The 20591-nt window shown below is 51.0% G+C and overlaps 1 protein-coding gene across 14 annotated transcripts in view; it reads right to left on the bottom strand.

Moving 5' to 3' along the window:
- The window catches only part of PSD2 (pleckstrin and Sec7 domain containing 2), an 81800-nt gene that overhangs the window by 46194 nt on the left and 15015 nt on the right, over nt 1–20591 (bottom strand). For 2 of the 14 annotated variants that reach the window (XM_072749756.1, XM_072749757.1), the window contains exon 1: nt 9502–9704. In XM_072749756.1, the coding sequence (XP_072605857.1) occupies nt 9502–9555 (54 nt within the window). In that variant the 5' untranslated portion in view covers nt 9556–9704. Of the gene's footprint in view, nt 1–1850; nt 2132–2234; nt 2631–9501; nt 9751–17182; nt 17311–20591 lie in introns of those variants that run through there. The other 12 variants (XM_072749761.1, XM_072749760.1, XR_011999982.1 and 9 more) reach the window with 11 other exon arrangements.

Below are 20591 nucleotides of genomic sequence, written 5' to 3'. Positions count from 1 at the left end.
GAAGGAAGGAAGCAGTCCTGCTCTCCAGCAGGCCACAGCTGGATGCTTGAGTCAGTCGGGGCCAGGAAGGCACAGCCCTGGGGTGGCTCACCACCTAAAAAGGATCAGATCCCAGGGAGGACTTACCTGGGAGCAAACCCACTTAGGACAAGGGTTCTGCAGAAAGCCCACTCCCAGGAAGGCCCAGGAAGGCCACTCCACCCTACCTCTGCCTGAGCTATGGCAAGAAGCCAGGTCCGGCTCAGGCTCACCACTCCCTCAAAACACCCCTCAAGGGGCGACAGTCTGAGTGTGTGAGGAGCCAGGCTAAATATGGAGTCCCAGACATAAGATGCCGCTCAAAACAGATTTTCCTGGAAAAGACCATCTGGCAGAGGATGTCTAGAACATCTTCTGTCACGGGAGGTAGTGTCATTTTCCTGCAAGCAAAACGTCCTGAATGGGAATGCCTCCATCCCACCTCTCTAAGAGATCCTAGCTCAGTGCCTCGGTTTCCCCCAAGGTTACTCCCTTGCTCCAGATGGAAAGGCACGCAATCACCTCCCTCCTAACTTGCATCTCAGGGAAGAAGAGAATGAAACTGAGGACATAGGTCCAAGCAGCAAACAGCTCTGCCCAGGTACAAATCCTGACTCAACCACTTACTAAGTGACATGAAACAAGTAACTTCTCCCTGAGCCTCAGCATCCACCTCCACAAAACGGAAATAATAGTAGTATCTCCCTCTAAAGATGGTTGTGTGAGCTTACTTAGCCAGCGGTAGTGCTTAATATATGGAAGCTCGGTGAGGTAATGTTCATGTCCCCTGTCACCCTCCACCCCCGCCAGAGTCCCGCCTTCTCAGTCCTGTGGACATTATTTCCCTATACACTGGGGAAGGGGGCTCTTGGGTGGGCAGGTCTCTCCTCCAGAGATAGGAGGTGAGTATGGGAGCACAGCTGGCCCATTTTACTGATTCAGAGATCCCAGGTCACAGAACTTAGAGCTTCCCTGGGAGAGAGGGGACGACGGAGGTGGTAGAATGACTTTATTCGTCCAGGGTTAGGGGTTGGGGTTGGAGGTAGTCACGGTGCCTCTTACCTACTCTCCCTCAAACTGCCTGAGTAACCCCCCATTAAGTAGCTCTTGTTTCCAGGGTCTAGAAGAAGGAGCTAGAGAACCTACAAAAGTTCAAATGCCTCTCCCTAGACCTAAGCTACCCATCTGCCCTGGCCATCAGCCCTCACCCTCCTCCCCATTCACCCACCCATCCAGCTCAGCCTGGCTTCTCCCGAGCTTGCCAGGAATTTCAGATCCCCTTCCATTGTGGCTAGTGTTTCTGTCCCTAGTTCCCTTCCAAGGTCCCCCCAGGATGGCCCCAAGACAAAAGGGTAGGCTGGGGCAGTGGCCCCCTCGGGTCCTGGATGGAGACAACGTCCCCAGTTCTGACTCAGGGAGTCCCCAGATCCACCAGGGACAGCAACAGTCAGAATACCTCCTCTTAGGAGGGAGCCAGCTGCGCAGGGTGGTCCCCACATCTGGATTCCCTGCCCCACCCCAGCCCCAGCAGGGGGCTCTTAGGACCCCTCCCTCCCTGCCGGTGGCCACGCAGGCCGGCCATTATGTGCCTTCTCAGCCTTGCCCACTGTCTACCACGCCCCCGTGCAAGCCCCTGTTCCAGCAGCGGAGTCCAGAGCTGGGAAGGCCTGGCGGCCAAGCCAGGCTGTCAAAGTTAGGAAACTGGAAACAGAAATAAATCCTCAAAGCTGCTCCGTGGTAAAGGTAGCTGCCAGCAGGCCCCGGCAACCAACCCACACCCAGGTTCCCTGCCACCAAGCTGCCACTGGCACCCCATCAACACACACATGTACCTCAGATTATACAAAAGGGGGGATCAGGAGCAGAGCCCAGGAGGAAATCAGGCTGGCTGGCCCCAGCGGGCCCTGCAGGCTGGCCTGGGGTTCTCTGGTGGCGCCCCGCTCCCTGGCCCCGACCCGGCCATCCCAGGCTTCCTCTCACGGTCCCATCTCCATGACAACTGTATCCTTCGGATGCTCCGGCCGCCACGCAATTGATCTCAAAATGTAGCTTTGTTAGCAGACCCGGGCGGGCTTGGAGGGCGGAGGGCGGAGGGCGGCGCCCTCCACTGTGTGCCCCCCCACCCCCGCATCCCCTCCTGGCCCCCACCCCGACTTCGGGAGAGTAGAGGCGGGGCCCTGGTTCCCGGAGACTAGGTGGCCCGCGGCCCCACTCACCCGCTCCCAGTCCCAGTCGCCGGGTCCAGCCTCTCAGGGCGGCGGGGCCGCGCGGGGCCTCCGCTGGGCCGACAGTCCCGCTCCACCGCGGTCGGCTGCCCGCGCCCGCTTAGGTCCCTCCAGGTGTCAGAGCCGAGGCTGTGGGGAAGCTGAGCAGAGATGGGGGGACGGAAGGCAGGAGGGAGGGGGAAGGAGAGGAGGAGGAGGGAGGAGTGGGAAGGGCGGGGGACTGCAGGCGGGCGAGTACAGGGACCAGCCGGAGGCGAGGCGGCGACCGCGGCCACCCTAGCTGGCCCGCCCGCCACGCCTCGGCTCCCAGGTCCCCGCTGAGCCCAGACCCGCCACGGAGGGCTCGGCCAGCCCCTTCCTGCACAGCCCGGCGCCCGGCCCTTTAAGAAAGTGGGGGAGGGGAGCGCCACGAGGTTCCGCCCCCTTCCTCGCCCAGCCGGGCCCCTGCTGTCCTCTCACCCCGGTCAGACCCAGCCACCGCCCCCGCGGCAGGACCCTCAGTCTCACACCCTGAGTCCGCCTCCAGGTAAAGGAGGGAACAGGTCCTTGCCCTGCTCCAAAGGTCTGTTCCTCCACTAACTCTTTGCCCTCCTCTCCCCACACAGAGCAGAGACCTGCCCAGATGGTGGGGGACAAGAGGGACCATCTCAGAGATCGGTAAACAGAGCCTGCCCTACCTATCTACCTACCTACCTACCTAGCGAGACAGAGGGACAGACAGACCTGGGGTATGGGATGAGCAGGGGACTCAGGACAGAGGTTCAGACAAAGGAGAGACACCCTGTGGGAGGAAGAGGGGAAGGGTGGGTCTAATCAAGAATGCACATTCCCAGTGCCAGGTCAGGGGGAGGCTGCCTAGGAAGAGAGATAAAGATGCTGTGAGCTGTGAAAACCATCTCCCAAGGGACCTGCGATGGTGGTCACCACCTTAAAGACCTCCCCCCCAAGGACCCTAGCTCTGAAGAAGGGTGACGGTAATACATCCTAAACTTCCTAGCTGTGCAGCTCCTGCAGGGCAAAATTCCACCCCTCAGACAGGTGAGAATGGGCACCCTGTGGGTGGGACCCATAGGGATCTACAGAAGCCAGAAGCTGGGGGAACAGCGGACAGTGAACAGGTCCAGTTCACTCTAAAAAGGGAGAGCAGGGTAGAGTCAGCCCTACCTCCTTCCCACCTCCAAATCTTTGTAGGTGCTCCACCATCTGCTTGGTCAGGCCTTGATCCTGCCATGCTTAATGAACTCCTACTCAGTCCTCAAATCCCTGCTTAAATGCCCCTTCCTCCAAGAAGCTTTCTCTGACCTTCTTTCTTACTATAAAGACACACACACACACACACACACACACACACACACACACAGAGTTAGGGGCCCTCTTCCTAGGAAGCAGAGGGTGAGAGGATTTGCTGACCTATTAGAGGTGTCTAAACTGTGCAGGATGGACTAATTAAAGATGCAAGGTCTGAGCCATGATTAGTCTCCCTCCCTGTTCAAGCTGGGCCACAGCTGAAGCTGGGGTTTCATCAACCATAATGACACTTTAATTGTTAACTGTACATCCACCATATGCCAGAGTCCATGTTACATGCCTTCCGTGTGTTATATTTAACCCTCATAACAATCCTAAAGTCTATTTTACAGATGAGAAAACTGAGGCCCAAGAGCACTGGCCACTTGCTTAAGGTACCAGGCGGTCTGATCCTGTGGACACAGCTGGGCAGTTGAGACAGCACTCAGGCCACACCCCTGTATTGCCCATCAAACCTGGGGATTGTCCCACAGAGCCCAGAAACAAGGGGGCCACTCTACTACAAGTGCCCAGGACCTTCTTGGAGGGCACAGAGGAAACATGGCTTCCCTGCTGTACCTCTAACCTTCTGCTGTCTGCTACCTGTAGGCAGGGATGGGTGGCAACAAACAGGATCTGTGGGCAAAGGAGAGGTGACCAGCCTTTGCTTCCACATTCCCCATGCTCAGGACCCAGGACCTCAAGTCACAGCTGAACAACCTTTCTGAGCCTCGACCCAATAAGGATGGTAATAGCCTCTCTCCCGCAGGGCTGGGGTACGATGAAAGGAGCTGATGTGCTCAGGGCCTACCCACCCAAGACCCTAGTACCCAGCTGCACCCAACAGGCTGTGGTTATCCCAGCTGTAATGAGGACTTACTCATGGAATGGATTATTTACCCTCTGTCCACCTAGATGAACTGTGAGCCCCCTGAAGGCAAGGTCTTTCTTGTTCACAACGGATGCCCAGGACCTAACACACTTAATAAATCCATGCAGAAGGAAAGACGAGACAGAGCGAGGGAGATACAGCTGTCTCTCCACTTAATCTGGCAGCCAGAACCTAGTCCCTGGCCTGGCACTGCTCCCCATCATTGGCAGCTCTGGGAGCCTGTTGCACTGGGCATGAGCTAGCCAGGGCCTGAGGCCTGGGTTCTAATCTAACTGCCACTTCCCGGTGGTGCCACCACAAGCAGCTGTATCCTCTCCCTGAATCTCCCTTACCCATGTAAAGTGGCAGTAGCTCAAAGGGCTTGTCACAAGGCTACAGGTGGTCTCTGTGTGCCAGAGCGCTTTGGGCCACTAGACACAGGACAGAGTCACCGTCGTTATTCTGTGTAGCTACTTTTGCCTCTTGAAAGAATACAGGGTCAGCATCTGCCAGCAGCCACAATGTGCTACATTCTTCAGCATCTCTCCAAGGAAAAAAGAATCAGCAACTTCTGTGCCTTCCTCCAAAAGATTTCCCTTCCCCTCCCCCCCCCCCCCCCCCCCCCACACACACGGCACCCACCTGAAGGTGAGTCTCAGGAAGGCAGGTGCTGGGGCCTGGTTCCCAGCCTACCTTGCCCAGCACAGTCCCTGCCATGGTGAGGCCCTTACCCGACCTCCTGCCTCCCCAGACCCAAGCAGGGCCTCCTCCTCTTCCTCAGCCTGAGGAGTATGGCATCCAGGGAGGAGAGGGGCCAGGGCCTAAGACCCATCACCCAGAGATCCCATGTAGATCCCAAGAAGGCTTCGCCCAGTTAGCAGCTGAAACACCTAATGCTCCTATCTTCCAGCTGGTGGACTGAGGCCAGGGTAAGGAGGCTGTGGAAGGATGCCCCAGGCCAATCCCGAAGTACTCAGTGATCACCTAGTGTGTACCCAGCCATGCTCCAACCCTGCCCTTACCCCTTCACCCCCAACATAAAGGCCCCAACCCATGTGTCCAGTGTCCTCTCCTGACACCTCACACTTCAAATGTGATGTTCCAGGACCCCACCCACCCTTATACACCCGAACTATCCCTAATAACCTCACTCTACTTATGCTGGTCCTCTGCCTAGGATGCCTTCTCTTCACTCACTCTTGCTAATTCCTCTCAACCCCTAGCCCCCTCCAGCTATTGTGCCATTTCTTTTTCCCCATTATAGCAAATCTTGAAAAAATTGTCCATACTCTCCAATTTCTCTCCCATTCTCTCGAACTCACTCCAACCCGACTCTCATTCCTTTACCCACACTTATTCAACTGACACTGCTCATCAAGGTCAGCAACAGAGCTAATGAGTACAGATGTACAGATTGGGCACTGCATAAAGGCACCTAGAGCACACATGGAGTGAAGAAGGTACTGAAATCCAGCTTGCTGCCCCCTCAGCATGCTGTGCCTGGTTCAAGGCTACATCAGGCTGGGGAGAGGTATGTATTCCATTACACTGAGGTATCTCCCTTCTGTGTGCCTGCACAATGGGTTGACCTAGAGAAGCTGCCTCTCTCCTATTTGTGCAAAGGGACTAGATAGACTGACAGGAGCCTGGTCCCTAGTGACCATTATGATGTCAAACCCAAAAGTCAATTCTCACACTTAATCTCACTTACTGGCAGCATATGACACACGTGATCACCTTCCTCCTTGAAGCAGTTCCTCCTGTTGGCTTCCAGGACTCACACTGCCCTCCTACATCCCTGGCTGCACCTTCCCACCCTGCTGCCCCTCTTCCTTCACCGGCTGGTCAATGAGCCCTGAAGGCCCCAGCTGTCAGTCCTCTGCCTTATTTTCCCCCTCCATCTCCCATTGTGATCCCACCTGGCCTCAAAGCCCATTGAAACCCTAAGGATCCTCCTGTGTGACTCTCCAGCCCAAACCTCATCCCTCTCAGGTCAGACCCTCATACCTGACAGCTGGCCTGAGGTCTCCACTAGGATATGCAAGGAGCAGCTCCAAATCATCCCACACAAAACTGAATACTTCCCTGCCACAGTAGATGCCATCACCTTCCTTCTGTCAGCTCAGGCCTAAACGCAGGCCTTGTCAGCCCTTGTTGTTGCCTCTCACACCCCGCATGCAATCCCTCAATAAAACCTATGGGATCTACTTCCAAAACATGTCTTCAATTGGCCACTGCTCCTCAGCAACACTGCCACCACCTGGCTGGTGCACCATCACCTCCCACCTGGACTGTTACTTTGGCTTCCTCATTGTCCACCTGCTTGCACCCAACCCCCCTGCCCACACTCCCAACACAGCAGCCAAAGGGATCCTATTCAATGTCAGCCAGATCCTGTCACCTCTCTGCTCAAAATCTTCAAATGGGGCAGTCCGAGTGGCTCATCGGTTTAGCGCCGCCTTCAGCCCAGGGCCTGATCCTGGAGACCTGGGATCGAGTCCCACGTCAGGCTCCCTGCATGAAGACTGCTTCTCCATCTGCTTATGTCTCTGTCTCTGTCTCTCTCTCATGAATAAATAAATAAAATCTTTAAAAAAAAAGATTATTTAAAAAAAATCTTCAAATGGCTTTCATGTCACTAAGAGTCAAAACAAAGCCTTACAATGGCTACAAGTTCCTACGTGACGTGGGCTGTGCCACCCGTCCAACCTTACTCCTCTCCAGCCACAGGGGCCTCCTTGCTGATCCTCTAACATATCAGGCACATTCCCACCTCAGGGCCTTTGCACTTGCTACACCCTCTGCCTGAAACACTCCTCCTCCAGGTGGCTGCATGGCCTTATCTCTTACCCCCTTCAGCTCTCTGCCTAAAATTCTACCAGTCTCCCCTTTGCCTGCTTTCCTCTCCTCCCTAACACATATTTATATACTACATGCCTACTTGCTTGTTCCGGTTATTGTCTGTCTTCCTACTACCACTATCATTACTGGATCATAAGCTCCAGGAGAGCTGGAAATTTGTTCTTTCACTTCTGTATGCCCAGGGCCTAGAACATTGCCTGATACATAGCAGGCATTCAGTAAAGCTCTCCAATAAAGAATACACCAACAGATAAAGTAACTACAGATACTGAAATGTACTCTGAAAAAAAAATGGAGATGTGACAGCAGCTCGTAGCTAGAAGAGTGGGAGCTCCTTCAGCCAGGTGGCCAGAGGAGGCCTCTCTGAGGAGGTGCCCCTAGGGGCACACCATCCCAGCTCACACAGCACCACAACTTTCCCCCATCACACTGTGCTGTTACTGTCTAGACCAGATAGTCCAGGAGGGCCAGGACCCTTCTCCTTCTTCTCTGGGTCCCCATTTCTCCAGAGCCCAGGGCCAGCATACTGTAGGTACCCGAAAGGTAATATAGCCAAAGAATGGATGAATGAAAGGTCATGGGCAAATCCACACACGAGCCATGGGACTCTGACAGAGCCCCAGGTAGGTAAGCTGTGTCATGAGGAGCTAGGAAGGAAGCCACAGAGGCCTAGGAGGGACTCCTGGCAACCTCAAGGTCTCATCTATATAATCCCCAACATTACCTCTGAGTCCTATGTTAGACAAGAGGGAGTATGGGGAGGAAAAGCTATTCCCATTGGCCATCCTGTGGCCATGAGGATGATTCATCCATTTGTTCCACATTTCCTGAGCAACTACTGCATGTCTATGTGCCAGGCCTGGGGAAGGAGGGTGGGCAGGGCCCACAGTCCCTCCTTCCACAGCTCATCGCCTAGCAGATGATTTCCCGGAGGAAGCATCCCTAACAGTAGAGCTTCCTGGAGCAGGCAACTTATCTGCTTTACCCCAGTTATCACAAAATGAGATCATTTTTTAAGTATGAATTTTGCTAGTCTCCTACCTACTACCCCCCTGGTCTGTGAACTCCAAAGAGGACAAGAACTGTGTCTTGTTATTGCTGGATCCCCAGTGATCTAGCAAGGGTCTGGAGCATCGTAGGAGCTCAATAAATACTTGCCGAGTATTATTGTAAATACGTGGGTGAAGAAATGAGGGGTAGAGTATAGGCAAGATCTGAGGATGGCAAAGATGTAGGCTTGCAGCCAAGAGAAGGACAAGTGGGGAAAGGCCACAGCTGAGCAGGCCTGAGATGCGGGAGGGTATCCTGGAAGAGAGCTAGGAAAGGGGCAGGAAAGAAAGGGGAGCTGCCTGTCCTACCCCCATCCCCCAGCAAACAGGGCCCTGCCAGCCCGGTCCAGGGCTAGTGGACAAAACCCCATAAGGAGTGCCAGGGACTTGGAGTGCCTAGAGCCAGCCGGCTGCGGGCCCAGAGCACAGGCAAAGCCCGGCCCAGAACTTTGTCTGAAGGCCTTTGTGGGCCTCTGGGAGCCTGCCCAGGCGGATGCTGGGAACTGGCTTGGGTGCTATGGCGTGGCACTCCCCGGGTTCCGGAGGTCCACCTGACCCTCAGGCCTGGGTTATGGGGGTCAGAGAAAGGATCCTCGTCTGCCCCCGAATCCCTTATCCTTGGGGAGAGACCACCACCCTATCCCAGGAAGCAGGGGCGCCTAGGATTAGGGTGGCCGCAGATCCCACCCAGGGAAGCCGCAGCTTCGCAAGAGGGTGCACAAAGTTCGGACTGGAGCCGACTCTCCCCTCACCCACGAGTTCCTCTCCCCCGGCCCGCCCTCAGAAAGCCCAGGGACAGAGGGGAGGGCGAGGGAAGAGACGCGGAACACGCGGACTCCCTCCCGGAGGCGCCTGCAGCCGCAAGCTCCCCACGTTCCCGGGAAGGCGGCTCGTGGCTGGCAGCGGAGCTCCGCGCAGCCCGGGAGGCCCTCTGCTGCCCTCTGCTGCCCTCTGCCGGCCGGCCCCAGCATCACCAGCGCGTCCCGCGCCCCCAGGCCAAGCCGGGTCCCGGCTCCTCCGCGCCGCGCAGCTCCGCTCTGAACTTCTCACCAAGAAGGGAAGAGCCTAGAAGTCGTATGGCTCTTCCCCGGCCCCAGCACCAGGCCCCGCCGTGCGCCGAGGTCCAGCCACTGGCCCTTTCTAACCAGCCTCCGCGCTGGGATGCTCGCTCCCTCTGGCAGCCCTTTACCTGGTCCAACCTGAGTATTTTCTCAACTTGACCCCGGCTGTCTCTGCAGGCCATGCTCTTCCAAAATACGGATGGAAAACAGGCTCCACTGACTACCCCATGGTGACCAAGGGCCCCTCTTCTTTGGAACTGAGGGGAATGCAGATACCTCTCCCCGCCGGAGGCGGGAAGGCAGGAGTCTAGGGGGCCAAGCTCCGATAGGCCGCCCTGCCCAGCCCCTTCCGGAGCCCTTTTTAAAGCAGGCTGTCCAGGAATGAGCTCTTTTGGGGTCAGGGCGTCACCTGCTGGTGTCCACGAGAACTGCACCTGCAACACAGCAGGCATACTTCCCGGGCCAGGAAAGACCTCCGATAATAACCCCAGCAGCTGATTTTTATTAAGAGCGCTCCGTGAGCCAGGTTCATACTGAGTTCTTGGCGTTATCTCATTTCACATATTATCTCGTTTCATCCACACAGGAACCCGATGAGGTGGACGGCATTCATTCCATTTGACCTATGAGGACACTGAAGCTGGGAAAGTTGTGTCCTACCCCAGAACACATCTCCAGTAAGCGGCAAAGCCCCAGTGTGTGCTTCAGCTGGCCTCTTTCACGCGTTGGGGCGGGGAGTGGGGGGAATGGCAGAGCGGGAGGTAACTCAGTGGGGAAGATCTCCCCCTTCCTACTCCCTTACCCAACCTTGGGCACAATCCATCTCAGCCTAGCTTGCAGCTGGCAGAGCAAGATCCCTCAATCTGCCATGCCCCCGTAGAGTCCATACCCCTCTCTCCTTACAGATTGGGAGCTCCTCTAGGGCAGGGCCAAGGCAAATCTTTTCCCTGTTCCCTCCAGTTAGCGCTAACTGAATGCTCAGGCCCTCTCCCCTATACTGCCACCAGAGCCACCCACCCCACACACGCTGCAGGCCCTACTCAGCCCCCTCCTCACTCCCCAGTTCATGAGCTCAGGCAGGTACCATGTAAGCAGCTGCAAGGGACAGAAACTCTGTTCAATGAAAAGAGGCTCGTGTAAATGAAAAGTCCGGGAGCAGATCCAGCTGTAGGTGGTATGCATCAAGGCTCCTAAATATCTTTCTCCACATCTGTAGCTCAGTAGTCCTTTGTGTTGACTCCGATTCTGGGCAGGCTCTTCCAACAAAGTAACAAAATCGGCAAGGCAGCTCTGAGCCCACATCTGCCTTTGGAGGAAGAAGCCTTACCCATCCCAAGAAGAGAAGTAAAATTCTCAACATGCAGTTTCATTGGCCTGGACAGTGAAATATGCCCTGTCCTGAACCAATCACTGGCCTGAAGAGTCTGCCCTGCCCCCTGCCCACCCCGGGAGTGGAGAGTGGAGTCCGCCCAGGCTATCCATACCCACCAGACCCATGGTGGAAGCAGATCCATCCCAAAGGCAAATGCAGAGAGAGCTCCCAGGAGCAGGAGGATGACTGCTGCCCAGTGAACAGCAGTAAAGTCCACGACGCCTGGCCAGGCCCGAGGCCCACATTTTCTTGGCTTCAATGACTATTTTAGATTGCAGATCTCTTCCAAATTATCACAATTACTTTCTTCATTCATTCTTTCAACTAACTTTTACTGAGGCCCTACATGTATCAAGCACTATTCTAGGTTGAATCCTATCAGTAGACAAAAGAGAGGAAAATCCATGACCTCCAGAATCATTTCTAGTGGAGGTGAGAGTAGGATAATAAATTAATTAATTAAATACAATAAATTAGTAAAATTTATAAGAGCGACCACGACAAATACTACAAGGGGAAATGGGGCAGTGTAAAGGGGATAAGGAGGGCAGACAGGATGACAGGCATTGCAACTTCAAACAGAATACTGCCAGAAGACTTTGAGAATGTGAATCTGAGCAGAGACAAGAAAGCAGTAAAGGAATTTGTCATGTAGATATGGGAGTGGAGGGTGATTTCCAAAGTCCAGGAATAGCTAGCACAAAGGCTCTGAGCTGGGAGTGTGCCTGGCAGGTTCCTGGAACAGCGAGGTGCAAAAAGAACAAGAAGGGAATGTAGAGGATAAGACACAGAGAGAGCAGGGGCCCAATGATGCAAAGCCTTGTAGGCTATGTAAGGGCTATGGCCTTACATAGTGACATGAGGAACCACCCAAAATCTGGGGCAAAGAATTGACCTGATTTGACTTGCATTTTTTTATTTATTTTAATATTTTATTTATTTATTTGACAGAGAGAGAGCTCAGTCACACACAAGCCTGGTGGGCAAAGGGAGAAGGAGAAGCAGGCTCCCAGCAGGACAGGGAGCCATATGTGGGACTTGATCCCAGGACCCTGAGATCACGATTGTCCTGCATCAGGCTCCTGTTGCTTCTCCCTCTGCTTATGTCTCTGCCTCTCTGTCTGTGTCTCTCACAAATAAATAAATATATATATATATTTTTTTTTAAGTAGAGGAAAAGCAGGAAAATGTGGGAGCCTATAAGCTCAAGGCAGAAATAATATCAAGGAGGAAAGATATGGACCTGATCAAATGGTCCTGATGGATTGAGTGAGATGAGAACTGAAAGATGACCATTGGATTTAGCAACATGGAAGTCACAGGGGCTGTACAAGAGCCACTCAAATGGAAAAGGTTGGGGGAAACCTGATTAGAAAGAGACTATGAAATAACAAGCTTCATAGTGGTGTTACACACAGCAGCCAAAAGGTGGAAGCAACTTATATGTCTGTTGACAGATGAATGGATAAAAACATGTCTAATGCAATGGAATATTATTCAACCTTAAAAAGGAAGGAAATTCTGACACATGTTAAGACACAGATGAACCTTGAAAATATTAGGCAAAGTGAAAGAAGCCAGACACCAAAGGACAGATATTGTATGTTTCTAAGAAGTATCTAGAATAGGTAAATTCATAGAACCAGAAAGTAAAATAGAGGTTACCAGGAGCTGGGGGAGATGGAAAGGAAAGTTATTATCTAGTGGGTACTAAGTTCTTATTGGTATGATGAAAAAGTTCTACAAATAGTGATCATGCCTGCATATTTTTAACACACCTAATGCCACTGAATTGCACACTTAAAAATGGTTAAAATATTAACTCTTATGCTATGTCTATTTTACCACAATAAAAAATAAGGTGACCTTCAAAAAAAATAACCAAAAAGAATTTGTTGAGTACCTACTATACACTAGATACTGGGCCAAGACCTGGGAGCTATAAAGGGCCACTAGGTGCTCACAGGGACTCAAACAAGTGCTACTCCAGCCCCATCTTTGTTTCCTTTGTTCTTTGGGCCCATGGGCAGATATCTGGGGACTGACTTGAAATGCTGATTGTGTGGGGATTCCAGAGAGCCATTTGATGAATGCTGTCCTGAGACCATAGTGGAAAACCACAGCTGGACCCAAGTTCCATGGCTTTGCAGCTGGTGGAGTAAATACCATCAGAGACTATGGCAAATAAAATAGGACAAGTACTAAAGGAGATCTTTAGAAGCATGCCACCACTCCTCCCTTGGCCCCCGATTTACCTGGTCATAGGGGTTTTGGGTTTTTTGGGGTTTTTTTTAAGATTTTATTTATTTATTCATAGAGAGAGAGAGAGAAAGGCAGAGACACAAGCAGAGAGAGAAGCAGGCTCCATGCAGGGAGACCGACTCAGGACTTGATCCCAGGTCTCCAGGATCACACCCCGGGCTGCAGGCAGTGCTAAACCACTCGCCACCAGGGCTGCTCTTGTTTTTGTTTTTTAATCAATCCCTGGCATTAAGACCTAGAGACATGCTCAGCATGTTTGCAGAAACCGGAAGATGGAGGGAAATGACATCAGAAGCCAGAAAGAGACAGCAGATGAGTGGTTAAGATCCTAATGTTGGGTGGGGGGCACCTGGGTGACTCAGTTAAACATCTGCCTTTCACTCAGGTCACAATTCCAGAGTCCCATGATTGAGCCCTACATTGGGCTTCCAGCTCAGCGGGGAGTCTGCTTCTCCCTCTCCCTCTACCTTTCCCCGTGCTCACATCTCTCTCTCTCTCTAGCCCTCGTTCACACTCTCTTTCAAATAGATAAATAAAATCTTTTTTAAAAAAAAGATCATAATGTCTGGATCCAAACTACCTGGGTTCTAATCCTAGCTCATTTTTGACTGTGCAGCTTGGGAAAGTCATTTACCTTCTCTGTGCTTCAATTTCCTCACCTCTAACATGGGGATAATAGAGCTCCCTGGTAGAATTGTTCTGAGAGAGGTCGCTGGCACAGGTCAGTCTATGTGAGTTCGCTACTCTCATCATTATCAGGACTAGCTGGAGGGGTAAGTCAAAAGTAACAAGATGGAATTTAATGTGGAAATTAGTGGAAAACCTGACATTCAGATTCCAACAAAGCCATTGTACAGTTTTAGGATCAAGAAGTCTTGGCATCCATCCACTCATCTGTGCATGAGAAACAGTCCAAGGTGTCCAGTGACTTCCAGGGCAACTGCAGCCAACCCTGTTATTATGACCTTCAGTGGTATTCACTGAAATATAGCATCCAAAACCAAGGAGGTTTGGATACAACTTCCTTGTATTATGAGCTTCAAACTCAACAATGGAAATCACCCTTTGTTGGTGGGAGTGTATAACCATTTTGTAAAAAGGTTGAACAGTTTCTTATAGAACTAAACATACAACTACACTATGACCCAGCAAGTCCACTTCTATTTCAAGAGAAATGAAAACATATGTTCACACAAAGACTTGTACAGGAATGTTCATAGCAGCTTTATTTACAATGGCCCCAAACTGAAATGAGCCCAAGTGTCCATCCAAGAGGCAAATGGGCTAACAAACTGTTATACATCCGTACAATAGAATTCTACTCAACAATACAAAGGAGCAAACTACTGATATACACAATAACATGGATATATCTCCAAAACATCATGCTAAATAAAGTAAACCAGACACATAAAAAGTAGATACTGTATGATTCCATCTTTATGAAGTTCTAGCATGGGTAAAACTAAGCAGTTATGGAAAGAAATCAGAACAGTAGGGGTAGGGGTGAGCAGGAAACTTTCTGGAGTAATGGAAATGGTCTGTATCTTGGGGTGCCTGGGTGGCACACTCAGTTAAATGTCCAACTCTTGGTTTTGGCTCAGGTCTTGATCTCAGGATCATGAGATTGAACCCTACAGCAGGCTCTGCACTCAGTGCAGAGTCTGCTTCAGACTCTGTCTCCCTCAATGCAAGCTGGTGCAGCCACTTGGGGAAACAGGATGGAGGTTCCTCAAAAAGGTGAAAATAGATCTGCCCTACAACCCAGAAGCTGTATTAGTGGGTATTTACCCCAAAGATACAAATGTAGTGATCCAAAGGGGTACCCACACCCCGATATTTATAGCAGCAATGTCCATAATAGCCAAACTATGGAAAGACCCCAGATGTACATCGACAAATGAATGCATAAAGAGGTGGTATGTATATACAATGGAATATTACTCAGCCATCAAAAAAAGAAATCTTACCATTTGCAATGACACGGATGAAACTAGAGGGTATTACACTAAGGGAAATAATTCAGAGACAGATGATCATTTTTTTTTCTTTTTTTTTTTTTTTGATTTTTTTTTAATTAATTTTTATTGGTGTTCAATTTACCAACATACAGAAAAACACCCAGTGCTCATCCCGTCAAGTGTCCACCTCAGTGCCCATCACCCATTCCCCTCCAACACCCGCCCTCCTCCCCTTCCACCACCCCTAGTTTGTTTCCCCGAGTTAGGAGTCTTTATGTTCTGTCTCCCTTCCTGATATTTCCCAACATTTCTTTTCCCTTCCTTTATATTCCCTTTCACTATTATTCATATTCCCCAAATGAATGAGAACATACATTGTTTGTCCTTCTCCGATTGACTTATTTCACTCAGCATAATACCCTCCAGTTCCATCCACGTTGAAGCAAATGGTGGGTATTTGTCGTTTCTAATTGCTGAGTAATATTCCATTGTATACATAAACCACATCCTCTTTATCCATTCATCTTTCGATGGACACCGAGGCTCCTTCCATAGTTTGGCTATTGTGGCCATTGCTGATAGAAACATCGGGGTGCAGGTGTCCCGACGTTTCATTGCATCTGAATCTTTGGGGTAAATCCCCAACAGTGCAATTGCTGGGTCGTAGGGCAGGTCTATTTTTATCTCTTTGAGGAACCTCCACACAGTTTTCCAGAGAGGCTGCACCAGTTCACATTCCCACCAACAGTGTAGGAGGGTTCCCTTTCAGAGACAGATGATCATTATATGATCTCATTCACATGTGGAATTTAAGAAACAAAACAGAGGATCATAGGGGAAGAGAGAAAGAAATAAACAAGACAAAATCATAGAGGGAAACAAAGCATAAGAGACTCTTAATCATAGGAAACAAGCTGAGGGTTGCTGGACGGGAGGGGATGAGGTGATGGGACAACTGGGTGACGGGCATTAAGGAGGGCACGTGGGGATCCCTGGGTGGCTCAGCAGTTTAGCGCCTGCCTCGGGCCCAGGGCATGATCCTGAAGTCCCGCGATCGAGTCTCGCATCAGGCTCCCTGCATGGAGCCTGCTTCTCCCTCTGCCTGTGTCTCTCTCTCTCTCTATGTCTCTCATGAATAAATAAAATATTTTAAAAAAAAAAAAAAAAAGGAGGGCACATGATGTAATGAGCAGTGAGTGTTGTAGAAGACACTTATCTCCACCTCTGAAACCAATTTTACATACTATGTTAATTTAAATAAAATAAAATTTAAATAAAATAATTTTAAATAAATTTAAATAAATTTTAAATAAAATAAATAATTTTAAAATTAAATTTAAATAAAATTTTAAAAGACTCTCCCTCTCCCTCTGCCCTTATCCCCCGAACACATGCTCTGTCTCTCTCCAAAATAAATAAATCTTTGGGACACCTGGGTGGCGCAGCGGTTGAGCATCTGCCTTTGGCTCAGGGTGTGATCCCGGGGTCTGGGATCGAGTCCCGCATCGGGCTCCCTGCAAGGAGCCTGCTTCCCCCTCTGTCTGCCTCTGCCTCTCTCTGTGTGTCTCTCATGAATAAATAAATAAAATCTTTAAAAAAGGGGATCCCTGGGTGGCACAGCGGTTTAGCGCCTACCTTTGGCCCAGGGCGCCATCCTGGAGACCCGGGATCGAATCCCACGTCGGGCTCCTGGTGCATGGAGCCTGCTTCTCCCTCTGTCTATGTCTCTGCCTCTCTCTCTCTGTGTGTGTGACTATCATAAATAAATAAAAATTTTTAAAAAATAAAAATTAAAAAATAAAATCTTAAAAAAAAAAAAGCCTGGAAGGTTTCCTACTCTTCAATCCCACAGCTCCACTGCTCCAAATTTATCTTAAGAAAAGAAAGATAAGGGACGCCTAGGTGGTTCGGTGGTTGAGCGTTTGCCTTTAAAGGGCTCAGGGCGTGATCAAGTCCTGGGATCGAGTCCCACATTGGGCTCCCCACAGGGAGCCTGCTTCTCCCCGTGGCTGTATCTCTGTCTCCCTCTCTCTGTCTCTCATAAATAAATAAATAAAATCTTGTAAAAAAAGAAAGAAAAGAAAGATAAGTGTGGGTAAAGATGTAACTATAAGGATGTTCACTACAAAATCAGTTATAATGGTAAAAAGTTGTCAACAACTTCAGTGTCCTAAGATAGGGTGTTGATTAAAGAAATAAATCATGGTGGGGCACCTGGGTGGCTCTGTCCATTAAGCATCTGCCTTCAGCTCGGGCTGTGATCTCAGGGTCTTGGGATTGAGTCCAGCATCAGGCTTCCTGTTCCGTGCTTCTCCTTCTGTCTCTGCCTGCCAGTCCCATCCCTAATGAATAAATAAATAAAATATTTAAAAATATATAAAAATAATAATGAAGAAATCATGGTGTCATTGTGCTCTGGAATATTATGCAGCAATTAAAATGGTACATCACATATCTTTTCTCAAATGGGAAGACATTCTCTGTACCTATATAGTTGAGAAGGAAAAGCAGATCCCTGGGGTCACCCTTCTCCATGCCCCATCCGGAGACATAGGATACTCGATGCCCCACCCCATCCTACTCCCTGGAGCTCTTGGGGGCTTAGTTTCTCGTCCTCACAGCTGGTGCTGCTTTCCTATTTCCACCGCAATCTTTCCCCATCTGCCGCTCACCGCCCCACACACTGTCCCATTGCCCCTTGTGGTTCCCTGGGGATACACCCCCTTCTTGCACACCTCCACAAGGTGTAGCCAGATCTTGCAGGGCTCTTCCCTAGGGGTTCAAGATTGCAGACTTCATTTCCCCCATCCTGACGGGGGTAGCCACCAACTGGAACCCAGGTTTGCTTTGCTCCCATGACACCTGCCCTCCAGATCCAGGAGGAGGAAGGTGACTGAAGGTGAAAGCAAAAGGCTGTTGGGAGCTAATGGGGAGGGCAGCACTCCAGAAAAATTTCCCCACCCCTCTAGCACAGCCCTTGGAAACTTGAAATTCTTCTTTATTATCAGAATGATTTCATACTCTTTGTCCCTTCCCTTTGTCTTCCAGAGAAAAACTTGTCTTCACAACAAAACAACCCTTGAAGATGGCTTTTTTTTTTTAAGATTTTAATTATTTATTCATGAGAGACCAGAGAGAGAGAGAGAGAGAGAGAGAGGCAGAGACACAGGCAGAGGGAGCCCGATGCGGAACTTGATTCCGGGTCTCCAGGATCACGCCCTAGGCTGAAGGCAGGGCCAAACCATTAAGACACCAGGGCTGCCAGAGATGTTAAGTTAAACAAAAACTACCTTCCTCCCCTAAAAGGCCTCTTCCCACCAGCTTTTACCTCCCACTTTCTTAGCACACGCAGGCAGCAGCCTGAAAGGAAAGTCCAAGCTGCTAAAGGGGGCTGCCTTTGGGTGGTGGAATTGTCAGTAATTTTTCTAATTTCCCTATAACAAACACATGTTCTTTTCTGTACTGAGGAAGAAACAATCACCGCAGAATACCCACCTGGAGTACACCCAGGGGGAGAGCTGCTCAGGGCATGCAGGCCTGGAAAAGGTGTTCCTGGGGGGCTGGGCCCATTTAAGCTAGAGAGAAAGCTAGTGTATGACTAAGCGGGTATAGGCCTCTCTGCAGCCAACCAGGGCTTGTAAGCAGCAAAGGTACATGCTCTGTGCTGCACAGGGTGAGCTAGTTCCAACAGCTGCATAGCACAAGAAGGCCAGTTCTCACTGATAGGAGCTGTCCTACAATGAAATGGACTGCCTTTTAAGGCAGTGAGCTCCCTAGTATATAACGCATGCAAGCAAGATGGGCAGCCCTCAACAAGGAGAGCTCTAGAGGGTATTTCTAGGCTGACCAAGAGAATGGCCTAAGGGTCTCTGAGGTCCCTTAAAGCAACTCAGAAAAGCTTGTTGGCCACCCTGACAAGACAAAATATCAAGGGCATTCAGGCCATTTCTCATATCGGTGCCAGAGGAGGCAGTCAGGGTAGATTTTCTGGAGGAGAAGGTGTGGTCATTGTCCTGTTGGCCCCTCAATCTCCAACCTGTGGGTACATATTTTACTGACTCTCTTGTCTGAAGTCTTTTTGTCCTTTCTAGATAAAAATGAATAGGGCCTCAGCCTCTGTCTTGTTGCATGATCCTGGATGAGTCCCAGCCTCTATCTGGGCCTCAGTCTACCTCTCTATTCAATGGGCTCAGCTGAAACCATCCATGTTTTTTTCTCCAGGGATGGCCAAGCTGCTAGTCACACACTTATATGAGAGAAGGGGAGTGAGGGATTGGTGCTTTTTTTTTTTAAGATTTGATTTATTTATTCATGAGAGACACAGAGAGAGAGAGAGGCAAAGACACAAGCAGAGGGAGAAGCAGGCTCCATGCAGGGAGCCCAATGTGGAACTCCATCCCAGGACTCCAGGGTCATGTCCTGAGCCAAAGGCAGACTCTCAACCGCTGAGCCACCTAGGCATCTCTGGTGCATTTTTTTTAAAGAGAGATTTTAGAGAGAGAGAGAGTGCATGTCAGTGCTGGTGGGGGGGGGGGGGGGGGCGGAGCAGAGAGAGAATAAGAGAGAACCCCAAGCAGAGCACAGAGCCCAGGATGGGGCTCAATATCATGACCTTGAGATCATGACCTGAGCCAAGATCAAGAGTTGGACACTTAACCTGACTGAGGCATCCAGGTGCCCCTGGTTGGTGTATTTTTGAGGGGGTCTCTGGTTGTATCCCAGCTTACAGTCCTTGGGACTTGGGCCTCATGCTCAGAGGAGAATCAGCAGAGGTGGCAAGCCCACAGAGGCAGGCCAGGGGTTCAGCCAGGTTTTTTTTAAATTTTTTTTAAAAATTTTTATTTATTTATGGTAGTCACAGAGAGACCGAGAGGCAGAGACATAGGCAGAGGGAGAAACAGGCTCCATGCAGCGGGAGCCTGATGTGTGACTCGATCCCGGGTCTCCAGGATCTTGCCCTGGGCCAAAGGCAAGCGCCAAACCACTGCGCCACCCAGGGATCCCCTCAGCCAGGTTTTTGAGAACCTCCTCCCCAGCCCAAAGCATAAGGGAAGGCTGGGAAGACAACTGATCTTATGATGCCATTGTTACCTTCGTGATGGGGGCATCCATCTGAGCTCATCCTAGAAGCGCCTTAATCCTTCCTCCCCAGGGACCTCAGGGAGGGGCCTTAAGACCCAGCCTCCTTCCCCAGCCTGCACAGCCCTGCCCAAAGCAGGAGGGTGCTCTGAAGAGGTAGGGAGTGGTGAGGGCCAGGCAAGGCCAGGAGACAGAAGAACAAACCGACGCCCATCTGCAGAGGAACTCATTCAGGGTGGGGCAGTGGTTAGAGCACTGGTGGTGCGGTCAGGCTGGCTTGGTCTGAATCCCCGCACCGAGAGACCTTGTGCAAGTGACTCCACTTCTCTGGACTTGTCAGGACAAAATGCAACGCCACCGGGACAGCGATGGGCTCCTGGCTTCATTTTATTCTCTCATGCCAACCACCTGGAAACAAGCCGCGAGCCCCCTCCGGCCCTGCCCTTCCTCCACAGCCCTACTCGCCCGCCCCTGTCCTCGGCTCGCGTCCTCGGCTTCCCCCGTGCGGCCCTTCGCGGAACTGCAGCCGCCCGCCTTGCCCGCC

Source organism: Vulpes vulpes, chromosome 2 (assembly GCF_048418805.1).
Source record: "Vulpes vulpes isolate BD-2025 chromosome 2, VulVul3, whole genome shotgun sequence".
NCBI lineage: Eukaryota > Metazoa > Chordata > Mammalia > Carnivora > Canidae > Vulpes > Vulpes vulpes.
The sequence above is the reverse complement of the archived record's forward strand: the minus strand, read 5'-3'. Positions and strand labels throughout refer to the sequence as shown.